General features: G+C 33.0%; 2 protein-coding genes across 5 annotated transcripts; one reads left to right on the top strand and one right to left on the bottom strand.

Moving 5' to 3' along the window:
* The first annotated feature begins 142 nt into the window (after window positions 1–142).
* Window positions 143–18,053, top strand: Polr1B (RNA polymerase I subunit B). Its single transcript, XM_064357221.1, has 10 exons — window positions 143–332; window positions 409–738; window positions 791–1,030; window positions 1,082–1,254; window positions 6,660–7,786; window positions 12,927–13,213; window positions 13,264–13,614; window positions 13,669–14,079; window positions 14,913–15,077; window positions 17,790–18,053. Exons 1-10 carry the CDS (start codon window positions 261–263, stop codon window positions 18,006–18,008), a joined length of 3,375 nt encoding a protein of 1,124 aa, XP_064213291.1. The 5' UTR covers window positions 143–260; the 3' UTR covers window positions 18,009–18,053.
* On the bottom strand, window positions 18,037–20,912 carry LOC659690 (cytochrome c-2). Of its 4 annotated transcripts, XM_064357230.1 has the most exons (4): window positions 20,538–20,657; window positions 20,366–20,469; window positions 20,101–20,300; window positions 18,037–18,491 (listed from the first exon to the last, which is right to left on the bottom strand). In XM_064357230.1, exons 3-4 carry the CDS (start codon window positions 20,279–20,281, stop codon window positions 18,346–18,348), a joined length of 327 nt encoding a protein of 108 aa, XP_064213300.1. In that variant the 5' UTR covers window positions 20,282–20,300; window positions 20,366–20,469; window positions 20,538–20,657; the 3' UTR covers window positions 18,037–18,345. The 4 variants fall into 4 exon arrangements, with proteins under 4 accessions (XP_064213300.1, XP_976104.1, XP_064213301.1 ...); XM_971011.4 differs by lacking the exons at window positions 20,366–20,469; window positions 20,538–20,657 and adding an exon at window positions 20,773–20,912; XM_064357231.1 differs by lacking the exons at window positions 20,366–20,469; window positions 20,538–20,657 and adding an exon at window positions 20,773–20,869 and having other exon boundaries at window positions 20,101–20,294.
* Window positions 20,913–21,201: the final 289 nt, after the last annotated feature.

Here is a 21,201-nt window from a genome sequence, read left to right as displayed (position 1 = left end):
CTCTTATTCTATGACTGACAATAAAATTGTCAATCGTGACAATACGATTTCAATTAACCATTTTATCCCCTTTACCTATTAAAGGCAACAAGGCAATTATGTTTTTTTAATAATGAAATTATTAAAATTGGTGGTTGTCCATATGCAATAATCGTGGTGGGTTGTATTGCTGGTTGCATACGCCACCGGGAAGTGACAATTGTCGGGTTCAATTTTCACGTTTTATTATTTATTTTTAAGTTTAAGTGAGTGTTTTAATAATGTTGGACGAGCCGAGCCTTTCCAATATCACGGATCCCAATTTCGGGCGCCCCCCCGAGTCACAGAACGTGGTAAGTGTCTTAAAACTAACACGTGTTTTTTTGAGGTTATGTTTTTTTTTTCAAATGAAAAAATTCAAATTTGTAGCTTTTGCAACAATTGGGGCACCCACACGTGTCTAGCTTCAATTACATGATAAATCAGGGGCTAGACCAGGCGATTTCTGATTTGAATCCGGTTGAGTTTATGGTAAATGGGGATAAAATCACACTTGAAATAACCGATGCTAGTCTCAGTTGCCCCTTGGTGCCGATGGGCACAGTTGGGGTCAAAAGCCCTAAAGTATTTCCATCGGAGTGTAGGCAAAGGGCCGCGACCTACAAAGGGCGGTTTATTGCCAGGGTTAATTGGGCGATTAATGGGGAGAGACAGACGGCGTTTGATAAGGATATGGGCCAGTTGCCCATCATGATTAAAGTATTTTTTGTTTTTTTGTGTGTGTTTTTTTAATTGGCGAGGTTAATTGTAGTCGAATAAGTGCCACTTGAGCGCCATGTCCCCCGCAGAGTTGGTCAAACACGGGGAGCATGAGCAGGAATGGGGGGGCTATTTTGTGGTCAAAGGCCACGAGAGACTAGTAAGGATGTTGCTAATGACACGTCGGAACTATCCAATTGCTATAAAACGCTCGGGCTGGAAAGCGCGGGGCTCGATTTTTTCAGACTGTGGTATTTCCATGAGGTGTGTCAGGGAGGACCAAACGGCCACTGTAATTTTTTAAAAAAATTACCAAAAACTTGGTATAATTTTACATTTTTAGACGAATGTTTTACATTTTGTTACGGATGGAACCGCCAAATTAATGTTCAGTTACAAGAAAGTTTTGTACTACACGCCGTTAGTCCTGATTTTGAAATGTTTGTGCGATTATTGCGACCAGTTTATTTACCAGAAGTTGATACAAGGGTACCAGCACGATTCCTACTACTTGGAGTAAGCATAAATTGTTACTAGAGACTGGATTTTTAGGAGTTACAAAAAAACTTAATTTAGAAAATTGGTATTGAAATTTGCTAATTAGAACATATTCTTTATTAATTCGTACAGCAGGAAAAATTAAACGTAATTTTTATGCAATATTGCAATAAGGTCCATTACAAAAACAAACAAAACGAAAACTTGAAGTTCTCTGTTGCACCATTTGCTTTTGTTTTTCTGTAAAAATTCAACCTAACAAATAAACTTATTGTATGGAAATGGATACTGGTACTAAATTGATAATATTTTTTCATTCAATTAACATTTTTATTTTTAGTAAATTTTTATATCTAGAATTTTGTATTCAGTTTGTCTTAGTTTGTCACTAACTTTTTTTCCACAACTTTTGGAGTAGGTAGTTTAAAAAAAAAGAACACTTTATTCACGCGTTCAATAGCTTCAGCAAAGGACGAGACTACTGCTTCTATTTTTTTTCTGTTATTTACTAAAATTTCAGAATGAGAATAAAGTTAGTTATTTTTCAAAGCGTCTTGAATAAAATAATGTTGTGCATTTGCTAGTGCGCATAAATCTTCAAAAAATAATTTAATATACAACTACAGTATTTCCACCAGAAAACTAAAACACCAAACTAAAAGGCTAAAACACAAAAAAAATAAAAAATGGGGAGATTGAAATTCTGAAAACTGAAAAATAGACTGCAGAACTGGAAGCACTAATTAATTAAAACATTACATTGTAAAAAAAAACAATTCACTAAGGGCCGGTTTATAGAAAGTTGCATCAAATTTTAATTCGTTGTTAAAAGTTAACAACGCGATTAGATCAATCAAATTGTCTCCGTTTGGTCACGTGATCAGTTAATCACGCATTAAGTGCGAATTAAATTAATGACGCTTCTATAAACCGGTCCTAAGAGACTGAAAAGCTGAAATACAAAAAAGAACTAAAACAAAAAACTGTGGGTGGTATTAATAGAAATAGCAAATCCTTAAATTTATGTTAATAACGAAATGCTTTTACTTATTTCTTTTACTTGTTTCTGTCTGTAATAAGGAATTATTTATCATTTGTGTGTGGTTGTGTGTCACTTAAAAAATTTGAAAAATTGTTTTCTTCAAGCATATTTCATAAGATACATACTAAAATATTCTGCAGTTTATTCACTATTATGCTATTGTAGAACGTCTGATGATTTTTCATGTAAAGGTGAATCTTTGCCTGAGAAAAAAAATTATTAAAATATCCTATTATTTAAATAAAAGGCAAGTGCCCCCTAATGGACTTCATAAATAAAAAAAAATCTGAAAGTAATTGTGAATATGCATAATTAACAACCCGCTAGATTGGTAAAATTAATTGATAAACATATACTGATTAAAACAATTAACAATAATTTAAACATCACAATAAAAAACAAAACGCAAAAATGTAACTGGTAATAAAAAAATTATACTGAGCACCTCCGAAAAAATATTTTTGGATTTTATGCTAGATGAACAGGAAAATATTTCTACATTATCAAAAATTTCTATTGGAATAGAGATTGGAGTAGTTTCTAATTCAATAGAAGGAAAACAAGAAGAGATTCCTGTAATACGGAATACTCTTAAAAAATTGCCACTGTCACCTGTTAGATTTTTATCTATTAACGCCTTCATTTCAGAAACGGATGAAATGAAAAATCTTTCAAGCCTAGTTTTGTTGAAGAATTTAAACTGCAGAAGACTGCAGAAAAAATCAAAATTATGTGAATACGAGTATTTTTGAGAACGTAAACTTTTTGCAATAAATATTTTGCTTTTGCAAAAAACATTTATTTATTTTAAAGAACAACTTGAGTATTATGTACTCAATTAAATTCTTTTAACGTTTTATGCTTTTGCATAATTTTTAAAAACATTAGTTTTTCATGTTTGTTTAAAAAAATCGGTGAAAAACGACATAAATTGAGCGAAATGATCAAAAAATGTAGTTTCTGCTGCATTATTTTCCAGAATTCCCTCACAATACGTAATTAAATTTTCATATGAAGCCAACCAAAATATTGTTTATATTTTACTATTTATTGTATTCATTAGTTGATACCGTGTTTTATGTAATAAAAAACATAGTAAAATAAGGCGCAATGTTCTGCTATTTTTTCAAAAACTTCAACAAGTCTTTAGGTAAACAAAACCAGGTTTTATTATCTGAGTAAAATTAAAAATATGATAAAACAAGTTGTAAGTTCAACGGCGTCTTTTATTTTCACCTGCCAGTCGTCTCTATAATTCTATCAGTCAAGCATTTAGAAGACTTATATTTTTAGAAGCATTTGCTTAATTGTGTAAGCTTATTCTTATTTTTATTTAAATTGGAATAAAGCTTACCTTATTCTGATCGAAATCAGAAAAACCATTTACTGAAATTCTTATTTTAATTTTTTCAATACATTTTACTTTTATTTCATTAATTTTTTTAGTTTTATTGTTATTTTATTTTTATATTTTTTTTAATACATATTCATTAAGGAATTGCATAAAAAAGCAAATGCTTATTTTTTATTGACACCACCTGGACATTGAAATTCTGTAGAACTAAGTGACCGAAAGAATGAGAAATTAAAAAACTATAGAACTGCAAACTGAGAGTATTAAGAATTTGGAAAACTGAAATTATAAGATAGCGAAACCACCAAAAACTCCAAAACTACAAAATTTAGAAAATGCAAAACATGAAATATGGGGTAACAAAGAAACAAAAATTTAAAATATCGAAAAACTTTAAAAAATGTATAAGAAGTGATAAGAAACAAAAATCTAGATGTAAAATAAACTATTAAATAAATTGAAAAATCCAATCTATTGTTTTTGAAACTAAATATTAATTAAACAATTGAAAACTATCTGTGGAGGGAAAATATCCTATATTAAGTCAGGAAGGTTAAACACAACTTTGTGATACAAGTCAATTTAGAAATTTAGGAAAAATAAAAATGCTGTCAAATATTTCTGTACCTGCGAGTTTAAGAAGCAATAGTCCATTTTTTACGAAAATGAGATAATGCGTATTTATTTAAACTGAAAATGTGCTCAAAATGTTAATATGTTAATGTTAATATAAGGGACTCCCTTCATTAAACCAAAGTTACAGTTAACAGTAGACTATATCAGAAAAATTAAGTTTTCTGTTTATACTGAACATTTCGCATATCAGACTTACGCTTGTTTAACTCGCAGGTACAGATTTACACTTTTTGCAAAAAAGATCCTAATACTCCTAAGATCCAGTCTCTAATTATCAGTGTGAGGAAATTTTATGGGATGGCCATGAAGCCACAATCGATCAGTTGACTCGTCGTAGCGCTCTCGCGATGTTCATATTTATCGATGAAATAAATGGTCCGTTACAGCGCGTACATTGGCGTAGTTTACTTGGGGTTTATACAATTAATGTAACCGGTCGCTTACAAAAATCTAATTAAAACATAAATATTATTGTTTTATTATAATTACGGAGTACCCAAGAAAAATTGTGGCAATAAAATAGTCGCTAATTTATTAAGTCTGCGGTACATTTGTTAAGATTATTTTCTGAACCAATTTTAAAATAGTCGCTAATATCAGCTTCTGATTGGCTAGTTCCAACCCTGACAAGGCACCTAATTTGACATAATCGTTAAAAAATAACTTCATCATTTCCTCAATCTTACATGGACACCAATGAAGATGTTTAATACAGGGGAGCGTAAGTCACTATTACATTTTGAAAATGTTGCGTTTTAATTCAGTGGAAATTAAAATTAAAAACTAAATAAAAATATTTTAATCATTTTGTCTGATAAATACGCTTGAATAACTGTGATTCTTTCTAAATTCTCGAAAACTGATTCCGTTTTGCGGTTAAAATATCTTTGAATTTCGAAAAAGATCTTTCTACATCACAGCTGGTTACAGGAGTAAATAAAAAGTTTGGTGCTAATGCAAAATATGTCGAAGGTGGTACATTATTCGCTATTTGTTTTAAAACTAGAAAATCGGGATTTCTAGTAGCTGCGTCAATATTTGTACTAAATTTATCTTGTAATGACCATTCTACAGATTTTAACTCTATCAACGTAGACTCAAATTTCTCAACTGTAATGGATAATTGTAAATTTTACGTTTCTAGAAATTTGATCGTAGTTGGAATATTTGAAAAATTGTTTTCAATAAAATTAAGTTGTTAAAACTAAAGTTTTACATTGTTTAATGCTTTGTGCATCGTCGTTTAAAGCAATAAACAAATGATTTTAATTGATTAAAATTTTTAGAAATTTGCATCTAACCAAGTACCCCAGCGTGTAACTACAATTGTTGATTCGTCAGAAACGTTACGATTTGTATATTTTTTTAAAAAGGACTTTAAAGAAGGATTATTTAGTTATCTACAAAATGTGCTCGAGGTGAAATCGCAGCGTATTTCCCTTTGAAACGTGGTGTGGTTGAAAACATTTCAAGGGTTAAAAATGGTAAATAATTAAAAAAATATTAATGTCACACCAAAGAATACTTTGAAATGAATTACAATTTCGTAATCTAGTTCTACTGGGTCACTTTTATGCTTTTTAAATAAGTACATGAGATAAAAATGTTTTTTTGACTTTTTAGATATTATTAAAATTAACAGAGAGTTAGGGCGGTTAAAAGTAAAGGTATAATAGTAATAGATAAGTGACATTTATTATTTTTTAATTATTTACGAATTACGATTTTTAGCTCTCGAAATGTTATCAAAGGCGATGAACACGCTTCAGAGGGAAAAAGGGTTCGGTTTCACCTCAGGCGCATTTTGCAGTAATTTTAAATTGCAATAACTTGGTGAGTCTTACAGATAACGAAATGATTCTTGCACCAAAAATTTATTTCAAGTATTAGCTTTATTTCGTCTCGATTATGTGGAAGTCTATCTTTTAAATTAAAAAACTCGCATCTCGAAAATTTCACTACACAATTATGCAACGTTACAAGAAAATGTAATTTTTTTGGTTTCCTTTTATCAAAACTCAACCTTGTTAAACTACGTATAAATCTGCATTAATTGAAAATTTGTTTGCAAAAAAAAGCGGAGTTTCTAGCTTTATCCAGAAGGAAGATATGAGTATGTAAACGCAAAATGTGTCCAATTTTAGGTGTTTGCAAATTTTTAGCTAAAACGTCTTTTCAGCCCCTTCGCGAGGGTTGAAACAAAAAATTCTTTGTCTAAACATTTTTTAATATTCTTTCTTAACATATATCAACAATGCAAGCTGTTCCACAACATTTCGATTTAAAGGTTTATCTGACTGCAAGCGCGCGCCCATGCACTAACCTTCGCCCATAAGATTTCCTCACACTGCTAATTATTACTAAACCAATAGTTCAATAAAAAATTTTTAGTTGCGTCCAAAACATGTTACGCAACCTCCACATCGAAAACCTCCACACGCACGAAGACTGCAAAGTCTATTTAGGCAAAATGTTCCGCGTGAAATTTTACGAATGTCCCGACTGGTTAACCGACTCCGAAATCGCCGACTTCATCCTCAAAAAATGCATAATGATCCACCTCGACAAACCCGAAGACAAATTCAACATGTTGGTCTTCATGTGCCAAAAACTGTTCGTTTTCGTGCAAGACAAGTGCAAACCTGAGGGTGCCGACGCCGTCATGATGCAAGAGTTGCTCCTAGGGGGCCACCTCTACTTGCAACTGATCAAAGAGCGGCTCCAAGGCTGGTTATTCGGCCTCAAATCGAACATTTTGAAACGCAGCAGCACCTTAACCGGCCACTTGTCCCAAACCGAGATTCTACAAGCGGCCAAACGGTCAGGTGGCTTGGAAAACGCCTTCGAGATGTTCCTGGCCACTGGGAACATCACCAGTTCCTCAGGCTTGGGTTTAATGCAAGACAAGGGCTTGACAATAGTTGCGGAAAACATCAATCGGATGCGCTACATGTCGCACTTCAAGGCCGTCCATCGGGGAGCCTTCTTCCAGGAGATGCGCACCACGGAGGTGCGCCAGCTGCTCCCGGACGCTTGGGGCTTCATCTGCCCCGTGCACACCCCCGATGGGGCCCCCTGCGGCCTGCTGAACCACCTGACCACGAATTGCTCCGTTACTGATGTTCCCGATGCGCGGAAAGTTGAAAATATTCCCATTATTTTGACGCGCTTGGGAATGGTGGCTTTGAAATATGTGGCAAGTGTTGGGTTTGATCAGAATTATGTGGTGGTGCTTGATGGCAGGGTTTTGGGGTATGTGAGGAGGGATTTGGCCCCAAAGTTGGTCGAACAGTTGCGGTTGTGTAAGATTAAAGGGGAGGAAGTGCCGAATACGCTTGAAATTGTTTTGGTTCCGTTGATGAAAGTTACAGCACAGTTTCCGGGGCTGTATTTGTTTACGGGGCCGGCGCGTATGATGAGGCCTTTGTTGAATTTGAAGACGAAGGAAGTGGAGTTTGTGGGGACTTTCGAGCAGGTTTATATGGATATTTGCGTCTCGCCGGATGAGTATTACAAAGGTAGGAGTGGTTAGGGGTTAATTAATTGCAATTAAAAGCATCGGTTGCGTAAATGAAAGTAATTCTGTTTTTGGAAGCCTACAAAATTGTCCAATGTAAAATTATCCAGAGTGGATATGGTAAATAATTTTTTAGATAAAAAATTATAGTTTATTTATGCTTCTGATCGGAAAATAATATATAAATAATATATAATAATATATTATATAATACGTACACTATCGGACAAAAGTAAGGCAACATTTTGAAAAATATAGAAATTAATGTCTATCTAATGTAAATAAATTATGATCGGGCAAACTATGGTATTATTAAAAGAATCAAAGGAAGCTACTGTCTTTAATGTCAAGTAATTATTTATTAAGGTTGAAAAAAACCGCTTTGTTGACTTGTAGTGTAAAAAAGGATTATTTTAAGACGACAAAAGTAAGGCAACATTTAGATTTTTTTCAAAAAATGTTGTTATAATGAAAAATTTGTTAGGCCAATATTAACAGTTCGTTTTGTGCAACAAGAGCCATGCCAACGTATACCAATTGGTAAAGAGTTGAAAGAAAGAGTGATAGATGCTTTCTTAAACAATGAAAAACAAGCGGATATTGCAAGAAGATTTCAACTGCCTAGATACAGCGTGTCTAAAATAATTATTCGCTACAACGAAAGAGGACATTTAAACAATAATCCAAAATCGGGAAGACCACGAAAAACCACTATAAACATGGACAGACGCATTAAAAGAATTTCGGAAAACGATCCATGGAAATCTGCATCTAAAATTATAGCGGAAATACCGGAAGTAGGAGTTAGTACACGAACAATTCAAAGAAGACTGGTTGCAGCAAAGCTTTTTAGTAGACGTCGTGCTAAAAAACCTTTGATTTCCGAAAGAAATAGACGCGCCAGACTTCTATTTGCAAGAGAACATTTGAATTGGACAATGCAAGATTGGAGGAAAGTTCTGTTTAGTGACGAAACTCGATACAAATTATTTAATTCGGATGGAATGAAACGTGTAAGACGGCCAATCAATACATGATTCAACCCCAAGTATGTTACACCCACTGTTAAACATGGTCATGGTAGCGTTTTTCTGTGGGGGTGTTTTTCGTGGAATGGTGTGGGTCCGTTGAGCTTTATTGAGGGTAATATGGATCGGTTCATGTATAGGGACATACTCCAAGATGTAATGCTGCCGTATGTAGAATGGGAAATGCCTCTTCGTTTTATCTTTCAACAAGATAACGACCCCAAACACACTTCTGCATTGGTCAGTGAGTGGATCCAAAATAATAATATTCATGTTTTGCAATGGCCTGCCCAATCACCAGACCTCAACCCAATTGAGAACTTATGGGAAGAGGTAGAGCGACGAATCCGGATACAAAGATTTCCTAACAAGCAATCTTTGATAGATAAAATCAAGGAAGTGTGGTCAAATCTGGATGGCAATGTTATTCAAAAATTAATTTCTTCAATGCCCAGACGGTGCCAAAAAATTATACTTAATAACGGCTATGCCATAAATTATTGAATTTTTCGTTCTATTTATTTAAATTTTAGTGTTGGGTAGTGTTATGGAAATGTTGAATAAAATAAAATTTGAGTTGAAAATATTTTCTGACAATGTTGCCTTACTTTTGTCACATTAATATCGGGCATTTTTATATTTCAAGCTAGTAGTATGTCATAATAATTACCCACAGGCTATCCATTTTCAACACGAATAAGAATATCTTTAAACATTTATTATAAAATTAAATTGAAAGTAAATACCAACTCTTAAAATTTAAAATACCAATATGTGTATATTTTTCAACATTTTGCCTTACTTTTGTCCGATAGTGTATATAATATGTATATAATAATATATAATACATAAATAAATAAAAAATTAAAATAAAATAAAAATAAATATACAGGGTGTCCCACCGAAAAGGGCACCCCCCTCATAACTTTTTTATTTATTAATTAATTTAAACAAAATTTAAATTACACCTTTTAGAACCAAAGGTCCACATTTTAGCGCTACAAGTTTTTTTTTGAACGTATCATTTATGAAATAATTAATTTAAAATTAAGAAAAAAAATTGGAAAATTGTTTAACTGCATATTATTAAAAGAAGCAAGTTTTCATTAACGTATTAGCAAACATCGTTTTACCAGAAGTAATGCAGATTCTTTAAAACCTTTTTTTTAAAATCGCAATGTCACTTTGACATAAAAATGTCGAAAGATATTCAATTCCTTTATTATTCAGATATATATTCCTTCAAGATTATATAAATAATCTAAAAACTATTAAATTTAAATTTTACTTTAGACACTTTATTTACAATTTGCGACATAGAAAAACAGTATACTTCGTTATTTTGCTACCATGTTTGGTATTGAAAAGAATTCTATAAACCTTGGATACTTTTACGGTGAACAATGATCATTTTGCGTTATACACAAAAATACTTTGGATATTTTTATGTTGGATGAAATTACGTTTTTGACTTTTTTACGGTGGACAGAAGTATTGTAGCAACGTTTTCTTTGTACACCATGAAGTTTAACAACAGATAATGGTGTTTAAGATCAGCGAGCCTCACAATAAGATGTTTTGACAAGGGCGACCCGAAAATATTTACGATATCGATCGGTTCGTTGAAAGATTGCAACCTGTCTGCAATAAATCACACAATAAGCTTGCCTGAATAATTAATTAGCTTGAAAGGTCCTTGTGGTTTGGGCTAATCATAATAAAAATCATTTTACTTTGGACAGAAATACTTTGGACTTTTTTACTTTGGACATAATTGGCTCTCCCGTTTTTTAATGAGTTTTCTATTATAAATACTAAATTGAAGAGGTCTCCATTTTTTAATGAAATGGAAAAACTACTTAACTGGTTAGGTATTTTGCTTACAAGGGCAAAAATAATAAAAAAATCTCATCAAGTCCAATTGTTAGGGACAAATCTTCTTTTGAAGGTTTTTGGTTTTATATCTGTTCTTATTTCTTCACATTACATAATTATGTATTCTGTAAAACAGTAAAAAATCTAAGTACAACACATTTCTTCTACTTTTAAAGAATGCATTAAATTTAATTTTGACTTGCATACTTTTGCTGAAAACACAAAAAAAAATAATACGTAATAACGAGTATGTAGTACGCTATTAAATATTTAGCGAATTTTTTCATAGCTCTTTTAAAATAATTTTTAATTATACATCAATGTGCATTTTACACTTTGTATTTTTGTTATTATTAATGTTCTGATTTTGAATTTTTTGAAGTTAGTCACTTGCACTTTGCGTATATTTTAATTACAAAAATCGTAGTTGCCAACAAATTTATTTTTTTTGCTGCCACCTACAAAAACAAAATTAAAATTGATTTTTTTTATTTATTTTTCTATTGTTGTTACACTTTTATTTAGTTCTTAAAACGCTTATTTTACAGGTTTTTATCTTTAGAGTTTTTGTTTATAAGCTTCAAATAACTGTTTTGTTGTAGCTGTCGAATCATTATTATACATTAATTTGCTTCTCTTATTTGCATTTTTTATGTGGCAATGTAATTGTCTTCTTGTGTTTATTTTTATTTTTTTAAATTACCAAATAATTATTCTATTGCTGGCTGATTAGTGATTACTGATCACACCATTTTGCAGTAATTTTTTTTAATTTGGATTAGAGAAAAAGATATAACAGCTACAAGGGAGAGAACAGTAAAAGATGCTCAATAATTTAAAGAATTTTGAATTAAAGTCAAACTTTTTCAGTCTGCGGATTATTTTTTCTTTCACAAACAATTCAGATAGGGATAAAAAGGGTAGATAATCGAAAAGACAATTCATTTATCATCGATTTTTTTTATTTGTGAGCTAGATAAATCATTTGAAATTGGTTGAAATAGTTGGTACAAATTAAATGCACAGTATTTTATTTGAACGATTTATTTTATTTACTGTGCATTTATTATTTTTACTGTGCATTTATTATTTTTTACTGATCAAAATCGAATTTATTACTGATCGCTTTATTTAATTTAATTTAATTTAATTTGTCGATTTTTTAAATTCTTTTAGTTTTTGGTTCATGAATGAGCTAAAATTTCCAGAATTGGCTGAAACCACTGAGTATATGGTGAAACAAAGAAGCAAATAAAGAATAAATATTTGCATATTAAAAACATTGTTTTTTATTTTGTTATACTTTTCTGTTTCTTATTCTTTTTTCTATGTTTACGTTATTATATCTTATTTTCAAAAACTAGTCGGTTTGTTTCGACAAGATCTGTTGGAAGTTATTTTCTGGTGAAAAAAGAGAATTTACTAAAACATTTTTCGGACCTGCTTTCGGGACTTTTTTAGTTTATTTCAGTGCCTAACTAGCCTGAATTTTAAGAGCAATGAAATAAAAAAAATGATCTATTCAAATAATGGTAAGCACAAGGTAAAAAAATACAGAATCGGCATTTTCAATAGTAATTCGAGACAAAAGTACAAAAATTTTAGTGACAATAAAAAAAAATATGGACGTATCCGAATTGCACACCATGGTGAGAAAAACAGGAACCTCTTGACCAGTTGTCCCTTATCGGTAACCGAGCGGTGCATCAAAATTTTATAATTTTATTTATTGAAGGAATAATAAAAAAAATCAGTATATTATCTATCAAACATTATAGGGTAAGTTCGAATAAGATAGATTACATACAAAAGATTGCAATTTGTTTTTCATTTGGTTATTCAAAAAAACTTTTTTCTTTACTGCTCGTTAACTGAATTTTTACATTATGTCGTAACTTAAAAATTTAGTAAATTATTTACAAATGTGAAAATATTCACAAGGAGAGACACTTCCTATCCTTACCTGTGTTTGATTTTGTTGAAAATTGACGGTGGTATTCAACGAAAAAAAAAAACTTTTATCAAAAACTGTTTAGTTCTAATTTTCATTGGGTAAAAAAAGTGTAAAGAGTAAAGTTGTGAAGAATCAAATTTTCTGCTAAAAACTGGAGACCCTATCTCTATTCTCAGCTGTTTTGGTGCTATCCTGTCATTCAGCCACCAGTAAAAAAAATAATTTTTGTTTTAACGTATTTATTAAAAACCGAAGTGTTTTGCAATTTTTCGTGTTTTTTTTAGGTGTTACGACCCACATGGAGCTCTCCAAACTGGCCTTCCTCTCAAACCTAGCCCAACTAATCCCCATGCCCGACTGCAACCAATCACCCCGTAACATGTACCAGTGCCAGATGGGCAAACAAACAATGGGCACTCCTTGCCACAACTGGCGTTCCCAATCCGAAACCAAACTCTACCGCCTCCAAACACCGGCGACTCCCCTTTTCCGACCCGTCCACTACGACAACATCAACCTTGACGACTTCGCCATGGGCACAAACGCCATTGTTGCCGTTATCAGCTACACTGTAAACCCATTAACTTCGGAAAAATCCCCAATTGAACCATCTGTTCCCAGGGCTATGACATGGAAGACGCAATGATAATAAACAAAGCCGCGGACGAGCGTGGTTTTGCCCACGGTTCCATTTACAAAACCGAATTTGTAACACTTGAACACGAGTCTTCGTATTTTTGCCGAAACCCGGAAAAACCGGAACTGGCCGAATTCTTAGACACGGACGGCTTGCCAATCATCGGACGCCGAATGAAAGATGGGGATCCCCTGTACTGTTACTACAGTGTGGACGAGTCGGTGTACAAAGTAACCAAGTTTTCGGGGAAAGAGGAGTGTTTTGTCGACATGGTTAAACTGTGCGCCAGTTTTGAAACGACCAATCGGACGGCGTGTTTCACGTTCAGAGTCCCGGTACTTCCCCCACATTTTTTTTTATTGAGTTCTTGGTAATTATTTTAATTGTAGCGTAACCCGAACGTTGGCGATAAATTCGCAAGTCGGGCAGGACAAAAGGGCATTTGTTCGCAAAAGTGGCCCATGGAGGACTTACCTTTTACGGAGACAGGGCTTGTGCCTGATATTGTCTTCAACCCTCATGGGTTTCCCTCTCGTATGACCATCGCTATGATGATTGAGGTCATGGCTGGGAAATCGGCAGCGCTTCATGGGCTAGTACATGATGCAACTCCCTTTAAATTTACAGAAGAAGACACTGCGATTGATTATTTTGGTCGGTTGTTGGAAGCAGGGGGTTATAATTATTACGGGACTGAGACCATGTATTCGGGGATTGATGGTAGGGAAATGACAGCGCAAATATTTTTCGGGATCGTTCACTACCAGCGCTTGAGACACATGGTTTCGGATAAGTGGCAGGTGATTAAAAAAAAAGTCGGATCACTTTTGTAATATTGGGATATTGGAGATTTTCATTCTGTTGTATTCGGACCAAGTTATGTTACTAAATTTGACAGTTGGCAATGCTTTTACTACTGTCATGAAAATTTGAAGTTTGTCTTTGACATTGTCAAAATTAACGAATTTAAAAGAATTAAGCGTGCAGCAACGAACTAGCCCCCTATTGCTGTTTGTGTAACCCCATCAAATTGGCTGGGGGGCCACCAAGACACTCAGCAACCACTGACAAAGGTTATTTTCAATATTATGACGAGAGAGATTAAATCAATCTGCGGCTCACAAAAAACAATAACTAATTATTTGTCTAAAATAACTTGTAAAGTAGGTTTTACCGGCCTTCTTTTTTGTCCGTTCATATTTTCAATACACAAGTTTATTTGGTGTATTTGATTAGTTGTCCATTAATTTATTTAGATTTCTTATTAAAATGTGTTATATTTGATAGTTTTTGTCATGTTTTGACTGTAAATAATATTGAGTGAAGCAGTTTTATGATTGTCTGAACGTCCCTTTTTAGCGACTTAAAGTGCAAATAATGTACTCAAATATCGGTAAAATGACTAAGCAGTGTTACTTACAAGCAGAAAACTTGACTGACTTAACGTATTTTGTAGGATTTGAACAATTTGACACTGACATATAACGTAACCTGTTTTTGAAAGCCTAAATTCGCGGTAAACTAACTTACAATGCCAAAATTTTCAAGTTTATGCGATTTTGTTTAATATTATTATTATTGTTTTATAATTTTTGTGTTGTATTTTTTATTTTTTTTTTATGGAAATTTGTAGGTGCGTTCAACTGGGCCGACCGATATTTTGACGAGACAGCCCCTCAAAGGGCGGAAACGAGGAGGGGGTGTGCGATTTGGAGAGATGGAACGTGATTCGTTGATCAGTCATGGCGCTTCGTTTTTGTTACAAGATCGCTTATTCCACTGTTCCGATAAAACAACAGTACGTACATAATTATTAATTAATACTTCTAGGTAAAAAAACGTTGCTCGAATAGTGTGAGTTTTTCACCCATCTTAGCTTCATTTTTGACAAATTTTCTCTCTTCTACTGTATGTTTTTCCGAAATTTCGCGAAATAATTGCGTTTCTGGTTGAAAATCGTGTTAAAACGTTTTTGCGCCCAGATTAGTTGGTTTAAAATGTGTTTAAATACTTGAAAAAGGTTGAAAAAACAGCATTATTGATTTAATTTGCTGGTTTTTTGTATTAGTTAAAAATTTTGCGAGATAATTACATTTCTTATTAAAACACGCCCAAAAACTCTGATATACGTTTTGATATAATTTTTACGGTTTTTTCGGTCCTATATCTCAGCGGTTCCCCACCTTTTTCACCTTTCGAACCCCTTCTAACATCCGACAGATATTGTTGAATTATTTATTACGTATTTTTTATATTTTTTGTTTTAAAATTAGGAACAGATTACAGTAAATACTTTCAGCCAATTCATTTGGAGGAATTTTAGTAAAAAAAAAATTGCGTCCAGTATTTGATTTATTTTGAAAAAATGTCACTAATGTTGGCAAAATATCCTAGATGAAAATATAGATACGAAAACACAGAAACAGGGTCAAATTCCGTTATCAGATAACAGTTTTTGATGTAGATGTGACAAAAAGTGCTTAATTAACGCTGCAATTTCCAATTTTTATTAAAAAGAAAGCAAGGAAAATGCAAAATAATTATGTGAGATAGAAAACAAATAATACGAAGGAATAAAAAAAAATGCCAATATTATTTTTAAACTTTTAAAGTCTGAAGAAGAATTTAGAACTTGCTTTAACTTCTCGCCTATTTCAGTTCAAATTACAGAAAACTGATAACCAGTCTTCATAACATATAATTGTTTCCGTCGATAAATAAGTTTATTTTTTCAGCAGAAGCGTCCTTTTTTATTAAAATTTGTGTACGAAAAGCTGATTTTTGTTCATAATATTATTACCTGTTCTTATTATTTAATAAGCATTGAGTTCTGTTTTCATAGATATAAAGTGGTAATATCTCTCTCCAAGTGTTCGATAAAAACGCGTTCAACAAACTATCTAGAATCCGTAAAAGTCGAAATTTTGATGAATCTTGAACATGAAAACATAATTAATTTTTTAAAGAAAAATAATTTATGGCCCACAGAGACAATGGGGTGCTGCCAATTTTATTTCAATTTATTATTTTGTAATTTTTACGTTAGCCATTTTATAAAATTCCGCCATTACAATACTTTTTTTGGCAAACCTGGGAAATACTGCTAAGTCTATCCTAACAAAAACATCTTATAAAAAATCTGTTTTTAGCTCAAAAAAGTGGTAGAAACCTCAAAATTGGCATAGTAACACTATTTTTGGATGTAACTGTGTGATTTTTCGATTTATTTTTGACGGAAGTCTTCGAAATAATTGTGTTTGTGGCGAAAATAAGGCCTTACGTTAGACAAGTGCTTAAAAGCTTGAAAAGTGATGGTTTAATTTGACTTATTTTATAATTTTTCGGTTCGTTCTGATGAAATCTCGTGAAAACAGGGGTTTTTGGCTCAAAAACGTGCTAGGAAGCTCGAAAAAATGCAATGATAACACAATTTTTTATCGTAAATTGTTAATTTTTTTTGTATATTTTTGATGAAATTCCTCGCACTAATTAAGTTAAGAGATTTAGTTATTTTTCAAGCCTTTTTTGGCGAAATCTCTCAAAAAACAAAAATGTTAGCTTTTCATTTAATTTTGTGATTTTTCGTCCACCTTTAACGAAATTGTGCGAAAAACCTGAGTTTTTAAATGAAAAACGTGACAAAAAGCTAAAACGGCACCATTTCGGACGTAATATCTTGACGATTTTTCGATGTATTTTTAACAGAATTACATGAAATGATTGCATTTCTAGGAGAAAAACGTCATAAAACGCTCGATAAACGAAAAATTTAATAAAGCTTTATCTCAGACAAGTGTTTATACGCTCAAAAAAGCTAAAAATTATTTAGTTTTTGATTTAATTTTGTGGTTTTTCGTTCCTTTCTAACGAAAATTCGTGAGAAAACTGAATTATTAAATTATTATATTACCTTAAAAACGTGCAAGATAGCTCGAAAAAACAATAGTAATACAATTTTTGTACCTACCTTAGCGATTTTTTGATTTATTTTTGACAAGATACCTTTTTTTTGTTGGTAAGCCTTCTTTTTAAAATCTAAATCCTAAAATATTAACACTGTTTTAAAACACGTTTCCGATAATTCGAGTAAATTTTCTGACCGGTTTTTGTGAAATCTCGTGAACTAAACGTGCCTTTATCACGGAAAAGCACTTAAACGCTCGAAAATGGTAAAAATGCACCATTTTTGAACTAGTATTCAACAATTCTGCGGTTTATTATTGCGGAAATTTCGTAAAAAAATTTCGTTTCGACTGAAAACCTGTGTGAAAATAAATAGATTTTTCGCGGTTTAGTGAAATCTTGTGGAAAAACCTTTTATAGTTAAAAAAAACAAAAAATCCCATTTTGGAACTATTTTAGTGATTTGTAAGCTTGAAGTAGAAGAATTTCGCAAAACGTAAGTAACGGCACTGACGAAAAATTAAATTAAATTAAACATCCACTAATCCACTTCCTATCCAGAAATATCCCAAATGGATTAAAATTTAATGTAGCGATTGTTTTTTAGGCATTTATCTGCACCTCTTGTGGCACTCTATTGGGTCCAGTGACTGTGATAACCCGAGTGGCTGAAAAAGCGAACCAATCCACTTGCAAGGAAACTTGTAGGTTGTGTGGCCACGGCCGAGACATTTCCGAGATACAAATCCCTTACATTTTCAAGTTTTTTGTAACCCAAATGGCGTCGTGTAACATAAATGTAAAAATGTTAACACAACACGTGTAATTTTTTTTTTTTGTAATAAAAGAGAAAATAAACGATAATAATTTATTTTTGAATCTTCTTGCGGTAACGTGAAACAGATAAAACAAACACAAAAATAAAATAAGTTATCTAATGCTTACTGTACAGCGTTACAATGAAAATGTCGGTCAATTGAATAATTTAAGGAAAAATTGGCTAGTTTGTACAAGTATTTCCCCGGTTTTGTACAAGTGACGACAACTGTACTCAACCGACAAAATGACTACTAATACGAGCGATTTAAAGTCAAGATTACGGCAAATATGTGCACACACATACGGGCTGTCGTAATTTGGACTTTACCGGCGATTTCGGCAGTTTATTTGGTTGCTTGTTCCAAGTAAGCGATAAGATCCGCCCGTTCTTGCGGCTTCTTCAGACCAGCGAAGACCATTTTTGTTCCGGGGATGTATTTCTTGGGGTTTTCGAGGTACTCAAACAGCGTGTCTTTGTTCCATGTGATTCCTGCAACAAAAATTGCCAGTCAGGCTGGGACTATGGAATTTAAATGCAAAAAAGTTGAGCTTTGCACTCTAAAGCTAAAGCTACAACATATAACAATAAATTCAATAAATTTTTAACACAAAATTGTAAGTTAGCATGAGTATTTTCAGATCTAAAGAATTTCTAGTTTGTTGATGATAAGGCCATTCGACAGTGCTTATTCTTTTTTTGCTCGGTACTTATACCTCTTACAACCACGCACATAATATCAGTCATACTTCATGCTTATCATATTGTTAGTGTAGATAATTTATACTTAACTGAAAAAAGCTTTTCTATATAATACTGTAAGCGTTGACAAAGATAATGAATTGGTCAAAAATAAAGTAAATTATTACAAGAATAGATTTTTCCCACTTTCTACCCTTTTAATCCTACAATTTCTGAAAATTTGTCCAAAACTGAGAAGAGTTGTTAAAAAGCTTAGAAGTTTAGAAGCTTATTGAATCAGCTATGGAGGAAAAAATGTAGAAGTATCGAAGGTCCAGACCAATATAAACAAAAGTTTTGTACATTCTACATTAAAAAATAAAAAAAAATTAAAACAGTAGTGGTAGTCAGGTAGGAATGGCGACATTAGAACACTTTGTGAATTTATACTATTTCATTATAGTATATACTATTTACATTATTTATACTATTACATTTTTAAAATGCCGAAAACGGTGAAAATTAGTAATTAAGTTTTTTTTAAATAAGCTGTGGCGTTAGAAGTTTTGCTATGATAGCAGCACATTGTTCTAATTACGCGTCAGTGTATTATTTTTAACATAACTAGCTCCATGTTTGTTCTGTTATTCCTACAGTTTAGTTATGGAACTTCTGATTATTTTATTCTGAAAATCGTCAACAAGGAATCAACAAAAAACACTGGATAACACTTATGGTGCACCCCAAACAGGCTGGATAAAGACACTAACAGTAACATTTAGAAGTTTAATTTGTAATAAATTTTATGACCTATAGGTTTTAACCTATATAATATAACCAGGCGTTATAAAGGTTAGAAGTTACATAATCGGAAATAACCACGCACAGATAACGGTTAGATAAGGTGGTTATTGTGATTTTTTTGTAGGAAATTCAATTTTTTTATAACATTCCCCCTAACATTTTTTCTTGCATCTGTAACCGTATTCGTAGCGTTTTGAGTGCCAATTGGTAGTCTTGAAATTTTTTTAAATATAGTTTCCGATAACATTTTTGCATAATGTTTACGTCTTATTATTGAAAATTAATTGCGCTCTCTGGCGACATTAACGGAACTAATGAAGACGGGAACGTCTTTTTTGTTCGTCTTAACCTTTAGACACCGGTTGTTGGGATAGCAGTGTCCTCAACCGGGCGATATTGTCTCCACTAAATTTCTCAAAATTATAGCAATTTTTGAAGAAATGGAAATCTTATTTTTGACTTAATTAACGATATTTGTTTATTAATCTGGAGATTTTGATACGGTGTGGTTGCACCCCCTGAATTTTCGATTGGCACTTTGGCCAAATGTCACATTTTGAAAAAAAGATGGCTGTTTTTCGTGCTTTTCCAGGTGAGTTAATATTGATTTATTTACCTTTGGCTTTATTGGCGTCGGTGTAAGCAAAACCGGCGGCTTGCCCCGTTTTCCGTCCGATCAATCCGTGCAAATTGGGGCCGGTCTTGTGTTTGCCTCCGGCCTCGACAGTGTGGCACTGCGCGCACCTTTGGACGAAGAGTTTCTTGCCCTTTTCGACATCACCAGCCGGTACTCCCATGATGCTCGCTTAACTGCAACTGATAATTTTCGATAAATCCCGTTGCAAAAAGTGCTATCAGGTGATGTAACGCTAACGCAATACCGTCCACGTGTCTAGAGGTTAGGCAAATTCCACGGAGCGTACTTTGGAAGACCGTTGACGTCACACACGTGATTCACAGTCTGCTCGATTCTTCGGGATTCTCGCTGATAAGAGATAATTGTTACGCTAGATGTGGGTGAAGGTGAAGTTTTTGAACCGGAGCCAAACTTACATAACCAAAAATTTTGAAGCAGAAATGCGAAGCGAACGCTCAAAAAATGATGTGACAAGTGAATAAGGCCACTTGTTCAAAGTCACTTGTTATGTAATCAATCAGCGGATTAATTATCGGAAAATTTGGGCATAAATTACGAATTCATTGCGGTCACGTGAGGTGAAACGACGTGGCTTTTGCCAGTTATGAATCGAGATAAAATTGTGAAATTGCGGAAAAATTTAGTACGAACCTGAATTCGCCGACCTGCTGCTCTCGCGAACTGGAATTCACTGATCGATTTCGATTATTTCGCCAACTCCCGCGCACGGATTGTCTTGCTACGAAATTTTAGGGTTTAGTTCGGCTATTAGGCGCTAGAGGGCGCGTCAGTATTTCCGGTAAAGCCCACTTTACACAAACTAGCCCATTTTTCTGTGAGTGTATTGGTGGTTGCATATACATTAGGGACACCAAAACGCGTTCCAACACAGCTCATTGATTACTTAAAAAATGCTATTACTGTGGCTATTATAATAATTGTAATTGGTAAAATTAAAATCAGTAATTGTGGCATATTTACATATGGGCTAAATGGGCTATAGCCTAGGGCGGTAAAAATATCTTATTTTGATTACGAAAATATGTAGTAAATAAATCAGTCGATTAAATTTTTAGTTCT

The sequence above is a fragment of the Tribolium castaneum genome, chromosome 6 (genome assembly GCF_031307605.1).
Source record: "Tribolium castaneum strain GA2 chromosome 6, icTriCast1.1, whole genome shotgun sequence".
In the NCBI taxonomy this organism is placed as follows: Eukaryota; Metazoa; Arthropoda; class Insecta; order Coleoptera; family Tenebrionidae; genus Tribolium; species Tribolium castaneum.
The sequence above is the reverse complement of the archived record's forward strand: the minus strand, read 5'-3'. Positions and strand labels throughout refer to the sequence as shown.